This window comes from Podospora bellae-mahoneyi, chromosome 5 (genome assembly GCF_035222275.1).
Source record: "Podospora bellae-mahoneyi strain CBS 112042 chromosome 5, whole genome shotgun sequence".
Lineage (NCBI taxonomy): Eukaryota > Fungi > Ascomycota > Sordariomycetes > Sordariales > Podosporaceae > Podospora > Podospora bellae-mahoneyi.
In genome coordinates, this window is record NC_085884.1 from 735,322 (window position 1) to 753,630 (window position 18,309).

The window sequence follows — 18,309 nt, forward strand, 5'->3', positions numbered from 1 at the left end:
GAAGGAAGCTTGCAAATGTCGCCTTTCAGCCCTGGCAGAACTGGCTGGGAACGCCGGAACTCTGGACTGGGAAGTCGGGGACAAAACCCAACGTGGCAACTCAGAAAGCAATGAGGAACCAGCAAGGAAAAGATAGCAAGAAAGGACAGCAGTAGTACAATGTACGGTCCGACGCGGGTACAACGACACCTCAAGCTCACAAGATGGAGGCACGGCAATTGGGAGGACCAAAAGTGGCGTTGCCATCAAGTGAGAGATATCGGAAGCTCAGGGGAACGCTCGGAGCCATGTCGACCGGGCGGACATCTTTCGGGCCATTTCCCAGGCGGCATGAGGCGTCGAGCTAATTCTTATGGCGGTGACATGGAACGTCATCGAGTGGGAGTTTCCGAGGCAGGAGGGAAATGCCCGGTTTGATGCAGGTACCCGGGGTGGCACTGGCTACGGACGAGTTGGCAGCTGAAGTCTCAAGATGTTCCGACAGTGGATGGCGATCTCCATTTATACCATTCGACTCCAAGCTCCCTACCTTATTTTTTGCAACTCATCTCAATGTTCTTCTCAACCTAGATGCCATCATACATCAATAGCAACGCCCGCCACCCACCCCCGAGCTCAACATCCGTTTGTCTCCACAAATCCCACAAATCCCACAAATCCACCTCCCACGCAGGAACCCGGCCAAGCAGCCTCACATCCCCTAAGCTCCCGAGTGTTACCTGAGCTGAGAATCACTACCTAAATACACGATTTTGCACAGCAACAACATGCAGACGACCGCGTATTCTGAGCAAACGTGGATACTTATGATCAAGGCGTTTGCTTCCTATGATGATTCCAGAAAATATCTACAGAGAGTTTCCCTTCCCGCTAATAACATCGGAGATGGAGCTCACGGCAATTGGCTTCAGGGGTAAGTACGCCACCACACGCTGTTGCAGATCTCCGATCGGTCGGAACCAGCAATTCTCGTCCCACATCAAAGCATTTGTTTCAGACGAAAAGGCACCTTGGCCCTGTCACCTCTCTTCGTACCTCTGGCACACTCGCACAACAACAAAAGTCAACACCAAATAATGGAAAACCCGTTGTGCTTTTTTCTCTCGTCTCGAAATCCTTCCAGATTCTCCACTGAGAGTCCAAAACCCGAATGATTGAACTTTTATGTAATGTGAGAGAAACAAGACAGCCAACCACCCCCCCTTTGACGGGTCAGGACTGTCTCAACCTCCCGAACGTGTTCCTCCTGTCTTCCGTCATCCCACAAACACGACCACAAAATCTTGCCGAAGTTGAACTCGGTGTACCGTGAATAAATTTTTCTTTCCGTCTTGCCGATCACGTTGTACTCTCAATCTGATAAGAAGACATCCTATCCCCTTCTAGACCATCCCATCTTTTCCGCCACCGCATCTGGAGCTCTCGACTGGAGGTCTGGAAGTTAACCGCCAAGGCACGCTAGGGAGCTTGTTGTCGTAGCTCCCGCTGTTAACCTCTCTTGGCTCGCCTTGGCGGTTGCTTCCAGGGGTACTATCTTCCGAGAGCAAAAACAACAAGAAGATAATGCTTTTGACTCATGTACTGCTAACTATCTATACAGAACCCCAAGGTATCTTAATCCAGGATCAAAAACAGAAAAAAGAAAAAGAAAAAAAGTGTACAACCCCATCTATCATCTGCAAACCATCGTCCAAGTTGTGTTCGAGCATCAACTTCATCCCCCCTCACTCAAGGTTTACTCAACTGCTCCTTCCTAAAAAACGTCCCAAAAGCCACACATATCCCCCCCTGCATCAACAAACAAACCCAAAACCACCCATTCCCCAACCCATCAAGACTCAACGCCAAATTCGGAAACACCGGCCCCGGCCCAACCGCATTCGGCGCCGTCGCCCTCCCCACCGCCGTAGCCACACTCCCCAGCACCTGCGCCGCCACCAGCGCAAAATTGTTGTGAAACCTCGTCGTGGTCTGCAAAAGCATCATGCCTACCCCTGTGCCTTGCAACGCATCCAAGACCCCGAGCCAAAGCCATAACGATCTCGACAGCAGAGCCCCGCCCACGTCTGATGCCCAGGGGAGGGAGGTGCCAACCCCGGAGACACCCCAAAAGATTTGCGCCCAACGTGGTGCGCCGAGGCCGATGGCGAGCACGGGGAAGAGCCAGCTGTGCTCGCGCGACAGGTGGGCGAGTTGCCAGAAGAGCGCGATCCAGATTAGGCCAAAGAAGAGGATGATGAGCAGCAGGATCTGCCAGGGTTGGGCGTGGGCCGTCGTCCAGAGGAAGCGCCAGCTGCGGCCGTAGTTGGAGGAGAGCCAGTAGTTTTGGATTATGACGGAAACGAGGAAGCACTGGGCGAGATGTCAATATGTGTGAAAGGTAGGGTGAGTGGTGATAAACTTACGATAATTAGCTTGCGTCGGAAAACAGACTTGAAAAATGATGGGATGGACCCCGGAGTTTGGCGGTAGTAATCAGGCAAGCCGAGGTGGGTGACAACCGCTAATGCCATCATCAGCACCGCAACAGGGAGACAGACGGCCGACACAATTGTGTTGGATGCCCGCGCCATGGGGATACCGTTGCTGTCGTAAGAACTGAGAAGAGATCCCCAGTACCAGAGACCGCTGATGTAAATCTGCTGTACACCCTGCACAGCGCAGGCACGGATGACCCATGTCCTCACTGGCGCACCGCCCTCGTCGCCAAAGTTGAGAGCAAAGAACATTGATCCGCTGGAAGATGCTGCTGCATACAGCCCAGAGGCTGTGTTCTGGACCCAGCCTCGCGCATAGAATGACTGCGCAAACGGCGCGCAGCCAGCAAAGAGAAAAGCAAGACCGTAGATGGCAAAAGGTGTAGACAAGACCCAGACAGATTTGAGATTGCGGGAACCGACCCACCAGCAAATGGACGTTGCGGCGTAAATCGAGGCAATAGTGTAAAGCGTTCCCGCTGTCTGACCCTGTTCGCCATTGAGCAGGGAAATCTGGTACGAGTTGGCAGCTAGGATTTGTCCAAGCGCCAAAATGAGAGTGTAAATAGGCCAGTCAAACACCTTTCGAAGCATGAACTTCTGCATAGCAGTCGCATGCGCCACGGGAGGCACATCTTCCGTCTCAAAAGTGGAAACATACTGCCCATGAGTGGCATGCAATTCGTCTCCATCCTCGGCTGAGTAGACCGAAGACGCAATACTGGGTGTGTAGGGGCTTGCTGGGCGAGATGGAACATCCAAAAAGCGAGGGTGAACACGACCTGGCGAAGGTGGTTCCACAAGAGTGACCTTGGATGTGTTTCGAGACGAAGATAATCCGAATTTGATGCTCTTGTAGTCTTGGAACCATTGCTTTTCAGACCGGACCAGATATTCCTCAATACAGAGATCGGTCTCTGAAGATTTGGCATCAAGATTCGCCAACATTTTCTGGAACTCGACAGTGTATTCGCCATCAGTGTCCGTGAAGAACGGGTCAACCTTTTGCAGTGCAAAGTCCTTGCGCCCTTTGGTGACAGAACGAATAGAGACATCTGAGTACCTCTTGGTATTTGGGGATGGCAGAGGAGGCATAAGTGGCCATCCTGCTGCATCAGACATGGGACTTCTTCCACCTGATGGCAGGCCGTTGTAGCCAGGCGTGAGAAACGAGGTAGGAGTGATGGGTCGGCCAGACTGTAGTTCTGTCGGTGTGGGTGAAGCAGAACGTGAGAGATTTGTCTTGGAGAGTCCAACAAGTCGGAGGTGGTCTGGCTTGTCCCTGTGCTTCTGAGACTTTTGGATTGATGTGCTGTGAAGCTCGCTGATCTCTTCTACCCATCGCGCGACTGGGAAGCGCTGTTTGGCTGAGACAGCTCTCATCTTCGCACGAGTCTCCGTATCTGAGGCGAGGGCGCCCTCGATGGCATCTTTGAACTGACTGATGAGATGCTTGGCCGATGTTGATTCGACAGTGTAATACCACCCGGGCATGTTCCCGAGGCCACCTGAAACTTGTTAGCCTTGACTGTAAGACTCGATCAGGGATAACGCTTACCAACTCGAGCTCCCACCCCCAACGCTCCTTTCCTCCCAAATTCCACTGCCACCAAGCCAAACGGCTCGTCGCGAGATGGAATAAGCGCAAACTCAGCACCACTGAAGATATATGGAGGCAGCTGCGTAAACTCTGGCTTGGAGAAAACCCGACCAGGATACTGCTCCATAAGTCTTGCCAATTTGATAGCAGCCAACTTGCCATAGAGGTCGATAACTGGCCCGATAGCAATCAACTGGACCTTTGGATTGTGCTCCAACACAGACGGGAACACGTCTGCAATAATATCCACCCCCTTCTGCATAGACCATCGACCAACAAAGACAAACAATTCAGCATCTGCATCTTGCTTCAGGCCAGCCCATTCCTGGGCCTGCCGACGGAGCCCAGCACGCTTAGCTTCAAACTCGCCATCAACGTGAACCTTCTCAGCTTGGGAAGCTGCCTCAAGCTCCGGCGACCACTCAGCTGTGTCCGAAGGATCTGGATTTGGAAGGCTTCCAATCTTTGAGAGGCCCCAGAAAATTGGATATCGTGCAAAACTTCTCTTGCCATACTTCTTGGAGACTCCCACCGCTCCGAAGCCGTGTTGGAACTCCCGCAGATAACTAGCTCCCGCGTGCAGTAAGTTGAAGACCTCGCCAAATTGCACAAATCGTTCCACAACCTTCTGGTCCAAGTTGAAAACCTTGCAGACCTCCTCCTTTTCTTCTTTCGTTCCAAGGCTCCACATTCCCTGAAATTCAGCGTTGTGAAGAGAAAGGCAGCATGGAATAACACGAGGGAGTAGGTACAATGGGGCAAGGGCGCCATGGAAGTCGTTGATGTGGTAAATGTCCGGGTTGAAGCGCTTCAAGGCCTCGGCAATACACTGGTTCCAAGCCGAGTAGTAAATGGCGCTGTCAAGATCATCCATTCTTTCCGGGTACGGATTGGCGGGTGTTTGAAGGCGGAAAACTGGTGCATCGAGCAGAACGTAGGTGATATTCCGGAGCGTGTGGTATTGAACATCGACATTGTACTGAGAGCCGAGAATCGTGATCTCCATAGGCTCGGCGCGTTGATCAACTGGGTACCCATTAGGATACGCGTTCTCAAGACCCCCAACACACGGGACGACCCAGATGATATCTAGATGGCCAAGAGCTTTGCCCATCAGTTGTGCCATCACACCAAGACCACCGATCTTGATCTTGATCTTCCAGTCTTCGATATCGTACTCCATTGTGGCAATGAGGGCCTTCTTGCGAGGAGCCCCAATGTCCATATGAAGGCCTTGGCCATTCAACCCTCTGCCGGTTGTGTGTGATGTCCCGGGCCGTGTTGGACCACCGACAGAGGATGCATCAGACGAGGGTCGACTCGGTCGAGGCAATGGCTTTTCCTTCATTTCGAAAACTTGCCGGAGCTTCTCAGACAGTTTACCATGCTTCGTGACAGCGCCCGAAACATTGTGCTTGACTTTGTAAAACGACCCGGTGAATGTGAAGACGACGAGCCATCCCGTAAGCAACGGCAACACCCACATAAGTGAGAAGATTGTAATCTGCCGTACCCTGCTGCCTGCTGGAGACTTGCTGTATCTCATGGTGGCATCGTCCACTTCAAACCGCCATCCCACAAAAGGGGAAGGGGGAGACTCAGTGATGTTGACAACATTTTGCCTCAAGGACCCAGGGGGCAGTCTGTCAAGCACATAGTCGAAGTTGACATCACCGAAAATCCACGTCTGGTCCGGAAGACCATCCGGGTTCAAGCCCCAAACGTTAAATTGCAGAGCGGTTGGCCACTCAGCCATGATATCCACAGACCAAACACCACTGTCGGCCTTCTGGACCATCTTGTTTGGAATGCCGGCGTCGAACCCGAACGCATTGAAGTGACCGTTGATGAAGAGGTGGGGGAAACGCCGGGGTAGGTTGGATGCATCCAGGTCACCTTCTTGCTGGTGATGGCTACTTCCAGCAAGCTTGCTGTAGTACTGACAGACGACATGCTCGCCAGTCCAATCCTGCAGGTTTGTTCCTGTCCAATTCTTGGCTGGTAGCCTGTAGTCTTCGCCCGTGTAATCGAGCCATGGGGTCCAGTTCGAGCTCCATGTTTGAGAACATCGGAACTTGGTGGCGCCTGCTGCTCTGTGGCGAACAAAGATGTCCTCTCCTTTAGCGTAGACAAGCTCCCTGGAGTAGTTGGCATGTCTGGGGAAGACCATGGGATTGCTCTGGGGCCCAACTCGCAACAGGAAGTGATCCGTTGATCCCGTACTGCCCGTGCCCGCTTTGTCGGTGGCGTTCCGTACTGTAATGCGGTGAATGCCATCGGGAATGGAGTTGATTGTGGCGGCGAATTCCCACACCGATGCGACCTGACCAACGTATTTTGTGGAATTTTCAACGACATTCAGCTTCTTGCATCTCAGGGACCCCCTATTGAGCGACGCAACAGCTCCGCCGACCGTGTTGGATGTTATCTCGATAGAGTTGAACACACCCTCACAATCCATCTCCTGTGAAAAATGTATCTGTATCTCCACAGATGTTTTGCCGTCCTTGGCAGACTCCAAGCGATAGTCATGACCTGGGAGGAACTTGGTGATGACAGGAGCTGGGCCGACCCAGCTTTCGACGGGAACAAAGGCCTTGAACCCCCAAGCGGGGAAGCTGAGCTCACTCAAGCAGCCGTGAAATAACTCATCTTCATTGTCATCAATTCGCTTGGTCGAAGGTTCAAGTGTGTACTCCTCATAGGGGTATAGGAGGTTCCTGACCGTGGCACCTGCTCCGAAGGCTGATAGCAAAGCTGTCTGAGGATCAGAGCAGTTGAACTTGTAGCTGATGGTCCTGTTCTCGTTTCCTAGCATTAGCCACACCGGGTCCTCGCCATGAGGTACTGACGAAAAGTTTTGCAGTTGTTGATGGGGCATTCTGATGTAGCTCCATAGACCCAGCTCTGTGCCAGTTCCGTTTGATCCGGGAAGGTAGATCCAGTTGGTATAATTCGATAATTGGTACATCTCAAAGCCATCGTTAAGTGCCGGGTAGACTGTTCTTAGTTCCAGAAATCTCTTGACGACTGCTCGGATTGGGTGTGAAGGATCACGATGATCGAGGCTGACGTTGGGATCGTCGCAGCCGTAGAGAGCAGCGTCGAGGGGAAAATTGAAGTACTTTTCAGATCCGACTTTGTAGCAACCGTGAAGCTCCCATGCATTCGTTGAAGTCATGGGCTGACGACCGTAAAGATAATTACCGGCGATGTTTTCGAGCACATAAAAGGCCTGCTCCTCGCCCCAGTTGACGATGGGGATGCCAGGCATCAAGAGAGACATGATGAAGGCGCCAACCAGGTACTTTTGCGTTCCATTTTGAATTGATGGCCAGCGGAAGACATCTTGGTTGGACACGCCAAACATGTGACGGGGGTCGAACTTGCCAGTGTTGGCGTTGATAAAATCCGTCGTCATGAGCATATCTTGCCACCCCTCTGCCCAACTGATCCGAGTATCCATTTCAGCGCCGTATTCGCCATCGATGCCGAGAAATCGTGTGAGAGCACGATAAGCAGAATAATGAAAACAGGCAGAGTCCAGCGCTTGTACGGGACGAATGTACGAAGATGTGCTTGTTTCGTTCGTTGCGTTGTAGCTCTCGGCGGGTGTCGCAGCGAACATGGGAGGCTCTTTGCCTCGACCATAATACAGAGCGCCTAGCGCATTCCCACCAACGATTTCGCCCGGAATAAAAAAGTTGTCTTTGCCATATTTCTTGGCGCATCCCCTGATGTACTCGGACCAATCTGCTTGAGCGTCGAGTGTGATGGTCAGGCCCTTGTCGATACGAAAGCCATCGATGTCGAGACTTGCGATAGTCATGCAAGAAAACAGCTTGATCTTGTCGAGAACACTTGGCCGCCACTCTCGGAGACGATCCTGGACGAAGCCAAACTTGGATAATTGTTTCTGCCATTCTGGGTACTTGCCAAAGGACTCGACATCACCATACTGTGTGGTGTTAGCGAAAGTTATACGACACAAGGGAGGTTACATCCCATACCTGGTCAAAGTCACTGGTTCGACACTTGGTCATCTTAGACATCACATCGTCTCCAACAGGCTTTCCATGCTCATCCCAAAACCGTGGATATTCGCAATCAACTAGGGCCTCTCCCAGCGGAAAATCCCAGTATCTTCGGGGTGACTTCCATACGGCTTTGTGTTCGGTGAAGCTGAAAGGTGTGGTCGTGTTGAGGTATCCTTCGAAGCCAAGAAGATCACCCATCGTCGAGATGGTATTTTCGAAGACAACATACATGCCACGTCGGTGAATCTCGTCGATGGCCTTTCTCCAGACCGCAATTGTTCCAAAGTGTTGGTCGAGGAGAGTCAGGTCCAATGGACTGAATGAATCGGCCGACCATGGCTGGTTGATGAAGGGACTGCCACAAATGTAGATTGCCTGTGTCAAGTCAGTGACCCTGCTCCAGGCTCATCATGAGAGAAGCGACTCACCTTGATACCCATGCCCTGAAGATAATCAAGCGTGTCCATAAGACCGCTTACATCGCCACCGGCCCGCAGCTGGGTTGAAAGAATGTCGACCTCGAAAGCAGTTCCATTGGCGTTGTCGTTTGATGGGTCGCCGTTCACAAATCTGTCAAGAAACAGAGAGTAGAATGGCATTCGCCAGTTCTCCGGAGATGATTGGAACTCATGGTCAGGCCACTCTCCCCAATAGTCGAGGGGTGTCCTGGCCGACTTGTTCTGGTTGAGGTTGTATTCCTCATATTCTGGGATATATGGAAGTGAAAGACTGGACGCTGCAAAAAGAAGCATAAGAAAGAATGACTGTACCGACGCACCCATCATGGCGGAAAGCGAATGATAGCCACCACGAAGAAGTGTGCGAGGTGAATGGAAGGGATGTGGGTGGTACACCACATGCAACGAGTGTGAGGGTGCAAAAGACAAAAGCAAGACAAGAAGAGATCACCCAGGAAGGATGTCCCCGTAGGAGAACTGGGACACCAGTCTTCCATATCGCGTTCTCACAGACGCCCGGGTGCCTCCTGGGCTCAACTTGCCTGAGGCCACCCCTAACCGCCTCGTAGAGGCAAGAAACATGATGACGGGGGTAGAATACCGCCGCTCATCCCTGATCACGACGCGTGGGATGGATCCTTCTTCCGATGTTTCTCAGCATCTTACAGCTCACCCCCCTGTGCAGAGATGCTCAGCTTGAGAGCCTCACATCCCTATTCCGTTTAGTCACACAAAGTGATGGGAGTCAAGGGTCAAGGTGGTCCACCGTGGCGGTTTCAATGGGTCAAGGCAGTGTCCCTGGGTGTGGCCTGTGGTTCTGGCGGGCGGGCCGGGAGCAGGCTAGCAATGTCGGTAACACTGATCCTCCTGCTCGGGTTGACGATACACAGAGAAAAGCTTCCTTTCTTTTATTTCCTGAAGGATTAGGGGGAGATGGAGGCTAATTGTTTATGTCATAGTAAGCGGCCGGCTCTTGTGAGATGAAGCAGGATGGTTGGCAGAGGTGATGTCTGTGGTTGTGGAGTTACACCAAGCTTACATGAGTTCTGACGACGAAGGCATCATGCAAGAAAACTTATTAATGAGCAGGTACCTGCGTACCAGCATCTGATGGGCGAGTACGGAGCGGCAAGGTCGAGAAGGGGACGGGCAGACGTGCCGTCGCTGATGAAGTGATTGGATTGATACCTTCCGTACCTGCATCCGAAGCAACCCGACAAACGGATATCGCCCCTGCATCACCCATCCATCAAGCTCACAATCTGAGACCATGTGTCGGCACTTGGCACAGCCCTGATTATCAACCAGTTGCTCCTGCCTTTTGACACAGGCACTCGTGCCCACTTGAACAGATCCCTTCCCCGCCCTTTGAAATCGCTCTTCCAGTTTTGCGAGTTCTTTCCATTGAGCCTTGAATCCTGCAAGCATTGCATGACTCACATTGCTTCGTGGACTTTTTTTTCACGTATTCTGATGCCTGTTACACGGCGTATAACAAGTTCATCATATTACGCCGAGCCTCATCGGCTTACCCTATGTCTGGCCCATACTGGGAGAGCACGTCTTTGGTACAGCCTCTTGGCATAATGTCGTATTGGGACCGGCATTTGCCGTTCTGGTATGTTCTGCAAGTCGTTCCCTACTTTCTTGCACAGCGTGACATTGACGATCTTGTTTCAGATAGGCAAGATATAAAACTGTTAGCGCTAGGGCTGACTGTCTGCGCCGAAAGAAGACAGCACTGTTCAGCCACATTAAAAACATGCAAGATAAGAACCTGGAATACGTATCCGTACGCGCCGCATTCTCTACCATCGTCAACGACCGCCGCCGCCGCAGAGATAACCAGATTGGGAATCACACCAATCGCCAGGTACCACCGCCGCCACCCGCGGGACGAGTTTGATATGTCCCGCCTCGGACGGACGCTAACCCGGCGCTCTGGCTTTGAAAATCTATGTGTGCTCCCGTCTCAAGTGGCTTTCATAATGTTATCTCACTGGTGTATTCGTCGCAAGTCAGCATCCTGCCATGGCAGAGATGCATATCCAACACACCCACCAGAATCTGCCTCGTCAAAGAAAAGAAAAATCACAACCCCTGGACCTTGCATTGATCCCAATTTGGTTGACCGATTTTCCAAACCTTCTCCAGGTGCCGGGAGCATGGGCGAGAAAGGCCTCACCATCGGTCACCATTTGGCCAGCAGCTCGATGTCATGGCCCATGCGGGGTGTTTATGTCGACACCTGTACGGGTCTAGGTCTGCAAACGATGCCTGAGAGGTCAGCTTACATGCTCTCCGAGGCGTGTTCCTTTTCACTCCCTTTTCCTTGTGTCACTGCAAGAAATCTCACTCACAGTCTTTCCTTCTCTCTCACACGCTGCCACGGTTATCGTCAAGCTGAGGGATTGTCAATCGCTCTCGTCCATTCTTTTAGAAAACATATCTTGTCGTCACTCATTCAGTCACAATGTTGTTTCATTTGTCAGCTCGACTCGGCCGTAGTTTCTGGGCCCTCCTTGCGGTACTCATGGGGCTGCTCATGGCTATCGCTCCGGCGAGCGCAGCCATGTCCCCCGCAGAGATCGCGGTCGCTTGCCACAGCCTTGCCCGCATGGCATTCGACCTGAAAGATCTCGTAAATGTGGTTGCGCAGAAGAGAAATCCGGGACCTTTCCAGGTATGTAGTGCTCAGCCCTGGCATCCGGAAGTCTCGGAGGCTGTTGTGCTCGTTGCGCAACACTGACACGACACGAGCATTGACAGGATATCCTTGACGAGTTCAATGATATTTCCGACTCTTGTCTCTCCAACATCTCGGTCATGATCCGCTCTTCTGGCGTGACTGACCAGGCCGACCAGCAGCTGATTTACGAGGCTTACTCCAATGTATGTTTATCTTTGATCCACTGTTCTTGTTAACTTGTTTGTCCCGATAACTAATCTTCTGTCTGCGGTATCAGTTTATCCAGGGCCTCTTTGAGCTGATGGACTCCGTCACCGAATCTGCCCCGGTCCTCATCGTCCTCGATAAGCAAGCCGAGTTCCGTATTCCTGCCGCCGTCCGCGAAGTCGCCGGCGTCGTGGATGCTTTACTCTATCAGCTCATGGCCATCTTTCCGACCAACACGTCCTATTCATCGCAGACCGCAAACCAAAAGACCCAAGTCGATACGCACTTTCGTCAGGCCGTCCACGCGTTCCATCTGGCTACGGCCAACACTGGATCGCCATACTCCAACACCACATCCCTTTAGTAGCCCATCCGATCAGGTACATAGCAGACCCGTGGTTGCCACCAGTTGTATACTTACCTGAAGAAAAAAGACCTGGACATTTTCGTTCTTGTAGGTGTGTAGTTAGTCGTGTATTATTATTGTTGACGTCCAGATTGTTTCGTTCCCCTTCAACTGTGCATGTCTCATGTCATTGCCTATTAGATGTCCAGAGAAAACGACGCCGTGATGGTTCTCTGGAGGTGGACCTCCTTTTACCCCTGATCGCCATCCCAACCCTAACCCCTGTCCGGCGGCATAACGGGTTCTTAACCCCGCGCGCCCCGGACCCCGCCAAGGGAGCCAACCCCATCAAAGGAGGGGCAAGGCGCATCTGCCTTCTCCATCTCCATATTAGCCTGAAATAGCCTATTGTTCAACTGTCGTCATGTGCGACGGCGAGAAAACCTCAGCAAAAACACCCACGCGCCGGGACAAGTGCGACCGGACCGAGACCTGAGCGAAGCAAACCATGGCGACTCCCGGTTGAGTCGCGTCGTCGCACGGGAGAGGGGGAGCCGCCTTCGCAACCACCCATTTGATCCCCCCTCTCCCCACCTCAAACTTGGGCTCCTAAATATTTACTTCTCCAATTTTCCTCTTCGTCTTTTATTTTTTCCAAATCAGTGACATCATCACCACATTCTCGTTCCAAAAATGTCCTCCGACGCCCCCCTCGTCTCTTTTCTCCCTCTGGGAGCCATCATCCAAGAGCTTCGCGTCGGCGACCTCAATATCGTCCAGGGCTTCCCCACTCAGGACCTCTACGTCTCCCACAACGGCCCCTTCTTTGGGGAGACCATCGGCCGGGTTGCGAACCGCATCTCTAATGCCAAGCTTGACAGTCTGAATGGGGGCAAGACGTATAGCTTGGCTGCGAACAACGGGGTGAATAACCTCCACGGAGGAGTCGTTGGTTGGGGGAAGAGGGTCTGGGATGGGCCGGTTCCTGTTGGTGTCAGAGAGATTCCTGGGGTGGGCAAGATTGAAGGCGGGGAGAGCGTCAAGTTTACGCTTGTGAGCGAGGATGGGGATGAGGGGTTTCCGGGGGAGGTGAAGGCGACGGTGGTGTATACTGTGGGCAAGCAGACGGAGGGGGGGAAGGAGGTTGTTGTGCTGGGGATGGAGTACGAGGCTGAGCTGGTTGGGGAGGGGGTGGAGGAGACGGTTGTCAATATGACGAATCACTCGTGAGTTGTTTACACCTGGAACAGGACACTGGGAGAAAGGGTCTATATGCTGACTTGCTGGGGATGGCAGTTACTTCAACCTTACCGGCGGCTCGTCAATCGAAGGCACGGAGGTCACCCTCGTGACGAACAACTACCTCCCCGTTGACGACGGCGGTATTCCTACCGGCGGTCCCGCCCCCTTTGCCAAGGTCCAGGGACAGACTCCGTTTGTTCTTGGTGCTCAAGAGCCGGATATTGACGACTGCTTCGTTGTTAACGAGGCCGCTGGTTCTATTCCTATCGACACCCGCGCCGAGTCCCTGACCAAGCTCGTCAGCGCTAGACACCCCGAGACTGGCATCCACCTCGAGGTTCTCAGCACCGAGCCCGCCTTCCAGTTCTATACTGGTAAGTACATTGACGTGCCTGAGGTGGCTGGCATCCCGGCGCGCAAGGCCAGAAGTGGGTTCTGTGTCGAGCCGAGCCGTTATGTGAATGCGGCGAATGTGCCCGAGTGGAAGAGCCAGATGCTGCTCAAGAAGGGGGAGAAGTACGGGACGAGGACTGTGTACAGGGCTTGGAAGGAGTAGATTGCAATTGCACCTACATGATACCGGGTAGTCTGGCAGAATGAATAAAAGTAACAGGCCATAGGCTCTTCATAATCCTGTGATATACCCTGAGCATCACTCGTCCTCGTCCATGATATTCTCCCCTTCCTCCTGTTCCTTTTCCACCTCCTCTATGGGCCTCTTCGCCGGCCCAGCCTCTTGCTTCCTGTACAACCCCGCCAGCACCTCACTGGTACTCGCCTCCTCAATCCCCTTTTCCTCTCGTTTCCTCACAAACCTCGGGAACCGCAAACTCAACCCCTTGTCAGGGTGCACCATTCCCACAGCAGCAGTGTAAGTAGGACTAACCGTCACATCCGCAAACGCCACCTCCCACACCTCTGTTGGATTAAACCACACGTCCGGTTCCGGCCCGTAATACTCCACAAACCCTGGCTTCTTCCCCAACGTCCTCCCTTCTATCGCTGGGTCGTAATATGCCTTGTTAGCTTTGTAGAAGTTGTCCGTGAAGCCGGACATGCACTTGCACACTGCCTCTAGGGAGCCTGCATCCTCATTTCGGACCGCTAGGAGGAACGGGGACCAGAACTGGGACTTGCGGCCTGTGCCGTGCCAGGCAGCGATGGGGATTAGGTCCAAGGGCTCTGAGGAGGAGGAGAGGGAGGTGGAATAGTCCTTTTTTACTTTGAGCCAGGAGTCGAGGCGTTTGTCTGGTTCGTAGGTTGACAGGAGGGGTTTGCGGCGGGATCTTTTCTGGGGGGGTGGGGGGTTGAGGGGGGTTTCCTTGTTGGTGGTGGTGGTGGTGGGTTTGGTGTTGTCGAGTAGTCCAGCGGCGGCAGACTGGTCCTCGTAGGGAATGTCGGGGAGGTTATCCAGAATTTTCACCATTATCCCCTCACATTTTGCCTCTAAGGCGGACTTGAAGAAGGTGAGGACTGGTTCGGAATCTTGTGAGGTCGCGTCTAGGCTTTTGACCCAGGTGAAGTGATGGGGGATTTCGATGAAGAGTGACCGGAGCATGTCCCGGCGTTCGCGAAAGGGGCGGTCGAGGAGGGGTTGGCCGTTGAGGTACATCAAGTCAAAGGCGAAGAGGCAGACGTTGATAGTTATGCTGCCTACGGCGACGTCCTTTCTGGCGCGGTTGGAGAGGGTTTGAAAGTTTTTGAGCTCGCCGGTGGTTTGGTCCACGGCGACAACTTCGCCTTCCATGATGAAGCTTTGGACATCTTCGCCTCTTATCTTGGGCACCAAGGAGACGAGGTCAGGGTATTTGTCCGTCATTAACTCGAGGTGACGGGAGAAGATGGAGACTTTGCCGTCGGCATCGCAGTGGACCTGGGCGCGCTGGCCGTCGTACTTGTACTCGCAGGCAAAGTCTCGCCCCTGAAGCTTGGTGAGCATCTCGCTGAGATCGCGGGTGATACTGCCTAGCATGGGACGGAGTGGGATGTGGAGGTTGAGACCACAGCGGATGGGCAGCTCGTCTGATATGCCAATATCAAGAAGCACTGGGATGAGGTCATTATAATCTGGATGTCTGGCAAATGATGCTTTCACGAGCTCCTCTCCTCTTGACCATATCTCGGCTAGTTCTTCCTTACTGAGCTTCGCTAGCTCTGCTGGCTCCCTGGTAGGGAAATCCGCACCGGGTGGCTTGGAGAGAAGAAAGGCTCTTGAGAGAGCTATCAGCATAGTCGTCTTGACAGCACCGATACGAAGCTAGAAGACGTTAGCTATGCTTACGATGGTTATGAAGTGGGAACACGTACATGCTGACACAAAGTGCGGACGATATATCTGCTCTCCTCGCCTCCTCGAGCATCTTGCAACAGTCTGTCCACAATACGCTGTTTGATGTCTCCACTACCCTGACCTTGTGTCTTTGCAATCTTGACCAGAGACTCAAACACACCCTTGATGGTCAGTGGCTTTGGTTTTTTCAGGGTGAAGCTTTGCTTCTTCTTGGCCTCAAAGGCAACATCACCCGGATCACCCAATCTGTCATGCATGGCTTTCAGCGCCCGGTTGTCAAGTCCGCATACTTGCTTTAGTGCTTTGGAGATAGCCGAACCTCCCAGACCAAGTTCCATGGAAATGTATGGGGGTGAGATGGCATTGGTGGCCAGCCATACTGCGGGCAACAGGCTGTTTGGATCGCCCTCAATAAGTAGACGAAGACAGTTGACAAGCGTGTCCACGATCTTGATCCTGCTTTGGGTACTACTGACAAGCACAAAGCACCGTGTAAGCAAGGCGTAGGATGACTTGCCGCGTTCGGCAGCCCATGATTCTTGGAGCTGCGGGACGTATTTGGATGGATCAAATGTCAAGAGGCTTTCATCCAGTGGTATTGTGGTTGTTACTTGATCTTCCACTGCCGCGACTGACGAAAGCGATAGAGTGTTCTTGGATTTTGCTGTATCAACCTTGGGGGATACGGACGACTTCAGTGGTGATGGAGGAGCTGGAAGAGCTGGTGATGTATTTGGTTCTGGCTGAAGCTGTTGTTGTCTTTGGTTTGATGCTTGGACCTCTGCATCCCACTCAGCCTGCAGCTTCCGAGCCAGTTCCTCGTCAGTCAATTGCTCATCCGACTTCTCAGACTGTGAACCATTTTGCTGAATCTCAGAAGTGGTTCTTGATGACGATCCATTCTGCTGTTGCTTGGCAAAAAAGTACTGTATTCCTTTGGTCGCCGGGACTGCAGCCTTCTTCGTATCGGAATTGAGTTTCCTCTTCTTCGCCGGGCTCGCCATGATGGGACGATGTAAGCACGGTACCTAGGTAAGGTTTATCGTGGTAGCATGCGGGCGTTCGATGGAAAAGAGGGATTAAAAGCAGCGTCCCGAGGCTATTACCTTATCGAATCACCCTCCACATTAAACTCTGGCATGTGAGAAATTGGGTGGGGAAAGGCATAAATACTGGGCAGCTTCCCTCAAGTTGTGAAAAGAGAGCTCTGATGTACTGTTGAACTCAACCCACCTCCAAACCGATCAATGACGTTCCGGCGATGCACTGCAATCGCAGCAGCACGCGTCAGCCAGCGCGAGGCAGGCGCCAAAACAGCTGACTGGCAGCCCCGCGCCGAGAAAGTGTGAAGCTTTGGCCATCTCTGTTCAGCGCTAGCCTGTTCCGGAGCGCCAGCGGGCTTGGCAGGCTTTCACACACACATCCTTAAAAAAGAGCGGGAAATCCCAGCCCCACCATGCGAGGGAAAGGAAAGATTCTTGACGGGTTCGCGCAAGACCACCCGAGTGTCGCTTTTCCTCCTGCAACCCACCCCCTCCTCACACATCACCATGGCCAGCACACTCAATATGAACGGCGAGGACCCCGTCGAACGGCCTCAGCAGATCCGCGACATCATAGGAGGTCTCGAGCGGTACAACCCCCAGGCCGCTGAGGTCCTCGAGGCCTACCTCCAGCAGCAATGTGAGGAGAAATTCACCGACTGCAACGCCAACAGGGCACTGTTGAAGCTGTAAGTATTTCCCATGTTCCAACTCGCTATGGCTTATCTGGTTTTTCATGATGTTGTTTTTTATAAACGTTTCCTATTAGCCTGAAAAGCGGCCTAACAACCCGCACAAGCTGAGGTCAACTTAATGTGTCTGATATACAAACCATCTGATGTCTTACTGTCTTGGAGTCGTCTTGTTGAACAAAGGATCGTCTACTAACCATTGTCTGCTCGGCGCAAAACACAGGTACCAGCTCAACCCAGACAGGATCAAGGACGAGATCGTCACCAATGTCCTCGTCAAGACAATGACCCAGTTCCCCTCCCCTCAGTTCGACCTTGCCCTTCACCTCCTCTCCCCATCATACTCCAACCCCGGCCCAGGCTCCTCTTCCGACCTCGCCGAGGCTGTCGCCAAGCTTAGAACGCTCAACAGCCACCTCGAGGGCGCCAGATACGACCACTTCTGGGCCACCCTCGAGAGCGACGACATCTACGCGGACCTCACCACCGACATTAAGGGTTTCGAGGAGATCATCCGCGTCAAGATCGCCCAGCTCATCAGTCTCGCCTTCCGTGAGATTAATATCAGCGTCCTCGAAAGCTACCTCGGTCTCCGCAGCGAAGCCGAGGTCAAGACCTTTGTTACCGAGACCTGCGGCTGGAAGGTCGGTGACGACGGCATCGTTCACATTCCTAAGAACTCTGAGAACGAGGCCAAAAAGACTGAGATCCGCGAGGACGTCTCCATTGATATGTTCAGCCGTGTCATCAAGAGGAGTTGGGAGGAGAATGCTTAAAAACACCAAACTACAAAGATACCATATTACACACTAATGAAAAGGGTGTTTTGTGTGATGGGAAACGGTTCATTGTAGAGTACTTTTTTCAGACGAAGCGGTACTTTCCTTTTTCTGTCTATTGCGTCTCGCTGCTGCGGCCGGTTACCCCTTGTTTTGCATTCTGGCGGCGGAAAAAAAAGCCAAAAGCTTCTGGCGGCGTTCATGGGATTTTGCGGAAGCGATTCGGGGATAAAAGGGGGGAACAAGGGCCTTGGAAGAAGGTTTTATACTGGGCTTAGAGTTGATCATTAGCCTTGGGCCATATTCACATTATACCTCTGGACAAAAAAAGAAGAAAAATAACCCAAATATGCCATACTCTGTCCTATGCTGCTTGTCATGTTGAATGGTTTTGGTGTTCCCTGACTGGGCATCTGTAGACTCTGAAGGGGGGCTGGTGTACTATCAAC

General features: G+C 52.6%; 6 protein-coding genes across 6 annotated transcripts; 4 read left to right on the forward strand and 2 right to left on the reverse strand.

Annotated features, from left to right (window-relative positions):
* Positions 1-1,345: 1,345 nt before the first annotated feature.
* Positions 1,346-9,669, reverse strand: ags1 (Cell wall alpha-1,3-glucan synthase ags1). Its single transcript, XM_062879339.1, has 6 exons — positions 9,612-9,669; positions 8,543-9,520; positions 8,088-8,489; positions 4,036-8,035; positions 2,406-3,985; positions 1,346-2,352 (listed from the first exon to the last, which is right to left on the reverse strand). The coding sequence occupies exons 2-6, from the start codon at positions 8,897-8,899 to the stop codon at positions 1,729-1,731; spliced, it is 6,963 nt and encodes a 2,320-aa protein (XP_062730518.1). The 5' UTR covers positions 8,900-9,520; positions 9,612-9,669; the 3' UTR covers positions 1,346-1,728.
* Positions 9,670-10,019: 350 nt separating this feature from the next.
* Positions 10,020-10,478, forward strand: QC761_0075160 (uncharacterized protein; the record flags this gene model as incomplete). Its single annotated transcript, XM_062872755.1, has 2 exons — positions 10,020-10,190; positions 10,283-10,478. Exons 1-2 carry the CDS (start codon positions 10,108-10,110, stop codon positions 10,476-10,478), a joined length of 279 nt encoding a protein of 92 aa, XP_062730519.1. The 5' UTR covers positions 10,020-10,107.
* A 567-nt stretch (positions 10,479-11,045) lies between these two features.
* QC761_500900 (uncharacterized protein) lies at positions 11,046-12,075 on the forward strand (the record flags this gene model as incomplete). Its single annotated transcript, XM_062879338.1, is given in 5 exon segments — positions 11,046-11,255; positions 11,342-11,464; positions 11,548-11,831; positions 11,836-11,848; positions 12,016-12,075. Coding segments are annotated over 5 exon segments (690 nt in total).
* Positions 12,076-12,507: 432 nt separating this feature from the next.
* Positions 12,508-13,687, forward strand: QC761_500890 (uncharacterized protein; the record flags this gene model as incomplete). Its single annotated transcript, XM_062879337.1, has 2 exons — positions 12,508-13,040; positions 13,111-13,687. The coding sequence occupies 2 exons, from the start codon at positions 12,508-12,510 to the stop codon at positions 13,610-13,612; spliced, it is 1,035 nt and encodes a 344-aa protein (XP_062730521.1). The 3' UTR covers positions 13,613-13,687.
* Positions 13,688-13,708: 21 nt separating this feature from the next.
* Positions 13,709-16,604, reverse strand: QC761_500880 (uncharacterized protein; the record flags this gene model as incomplete). Its single annotated transcript, XM_062879336.1, has 2 exons — positions 15,364-16,604; positions 13,709-15,313 (listed from the first exon to the last, which is right to left on the reverse strand). The coding sequence occupies exons 1-2, from the start codon at positions 16,348-16,350 to the stop codon at positions 13,709-13,711; spliced, it is 2,592 nt and encodes an 863-aa protein (XP_062730522.1). The 5' UTR covers positions 16,351-16,604.
* On the forward strand, positions 16,497-18,305 carry QC761_500870 (uncharacterized protein). The gene is made up of 2 exons (XM_062879335.1): positions 16,497-17,078; positions 17,305-18,305. The coding sequence occupies exons 1-2, from the start codon at positions 16,897-16,899 to the stop codon at positions 17,855-17,857; spliced, it is 735 nt and encodes a 244-aa protein (XP_062730523.1). The 5' UTR covers positions 16,497-16,896; the 3' UTR covers positions 17,858-18,305.
* The last annotated feature ends 4 nt before the right edge of the window (positions 18,306-18,309 follow it).

Coding starts and splice junctions, on each gene's coding strand:
- ags1 (XM_062879339.1), bottom strand. CDS start 8,899: ATGATGGGTGCGTCGGTACAGTCATTCTTTCTTATGCTTCTTTTTGCA. Junction 3,986..4,035: donor GGGGGTGGGAGCTCGAGTTG/GTAAGCGTTATC, acceptor AACAAGTTTCAG/GTGGCCTCGGGAACATGCCC. Junction 2,353..2,405: donor TCCGACGCAAGCTAATTATC/GTAAGTTTATCA, acceptor CATCTCGCCCAG/TGCTTCCTCGTTTCCGTCAT.
- QC761_500870 (XM_062879335.1), top strand. CDS start 16,897: ATGGCCAGCACACTCAATATGAACGGCGAGGACCCCGTCGAACGGCCT. Junction 17,079..17,304: donor AACAGGGCACTGTTGAAGCT/GTAAGTATTTCC, acceptor CGCAAAACACAG/GTACCAGCTCAACCCAGACA.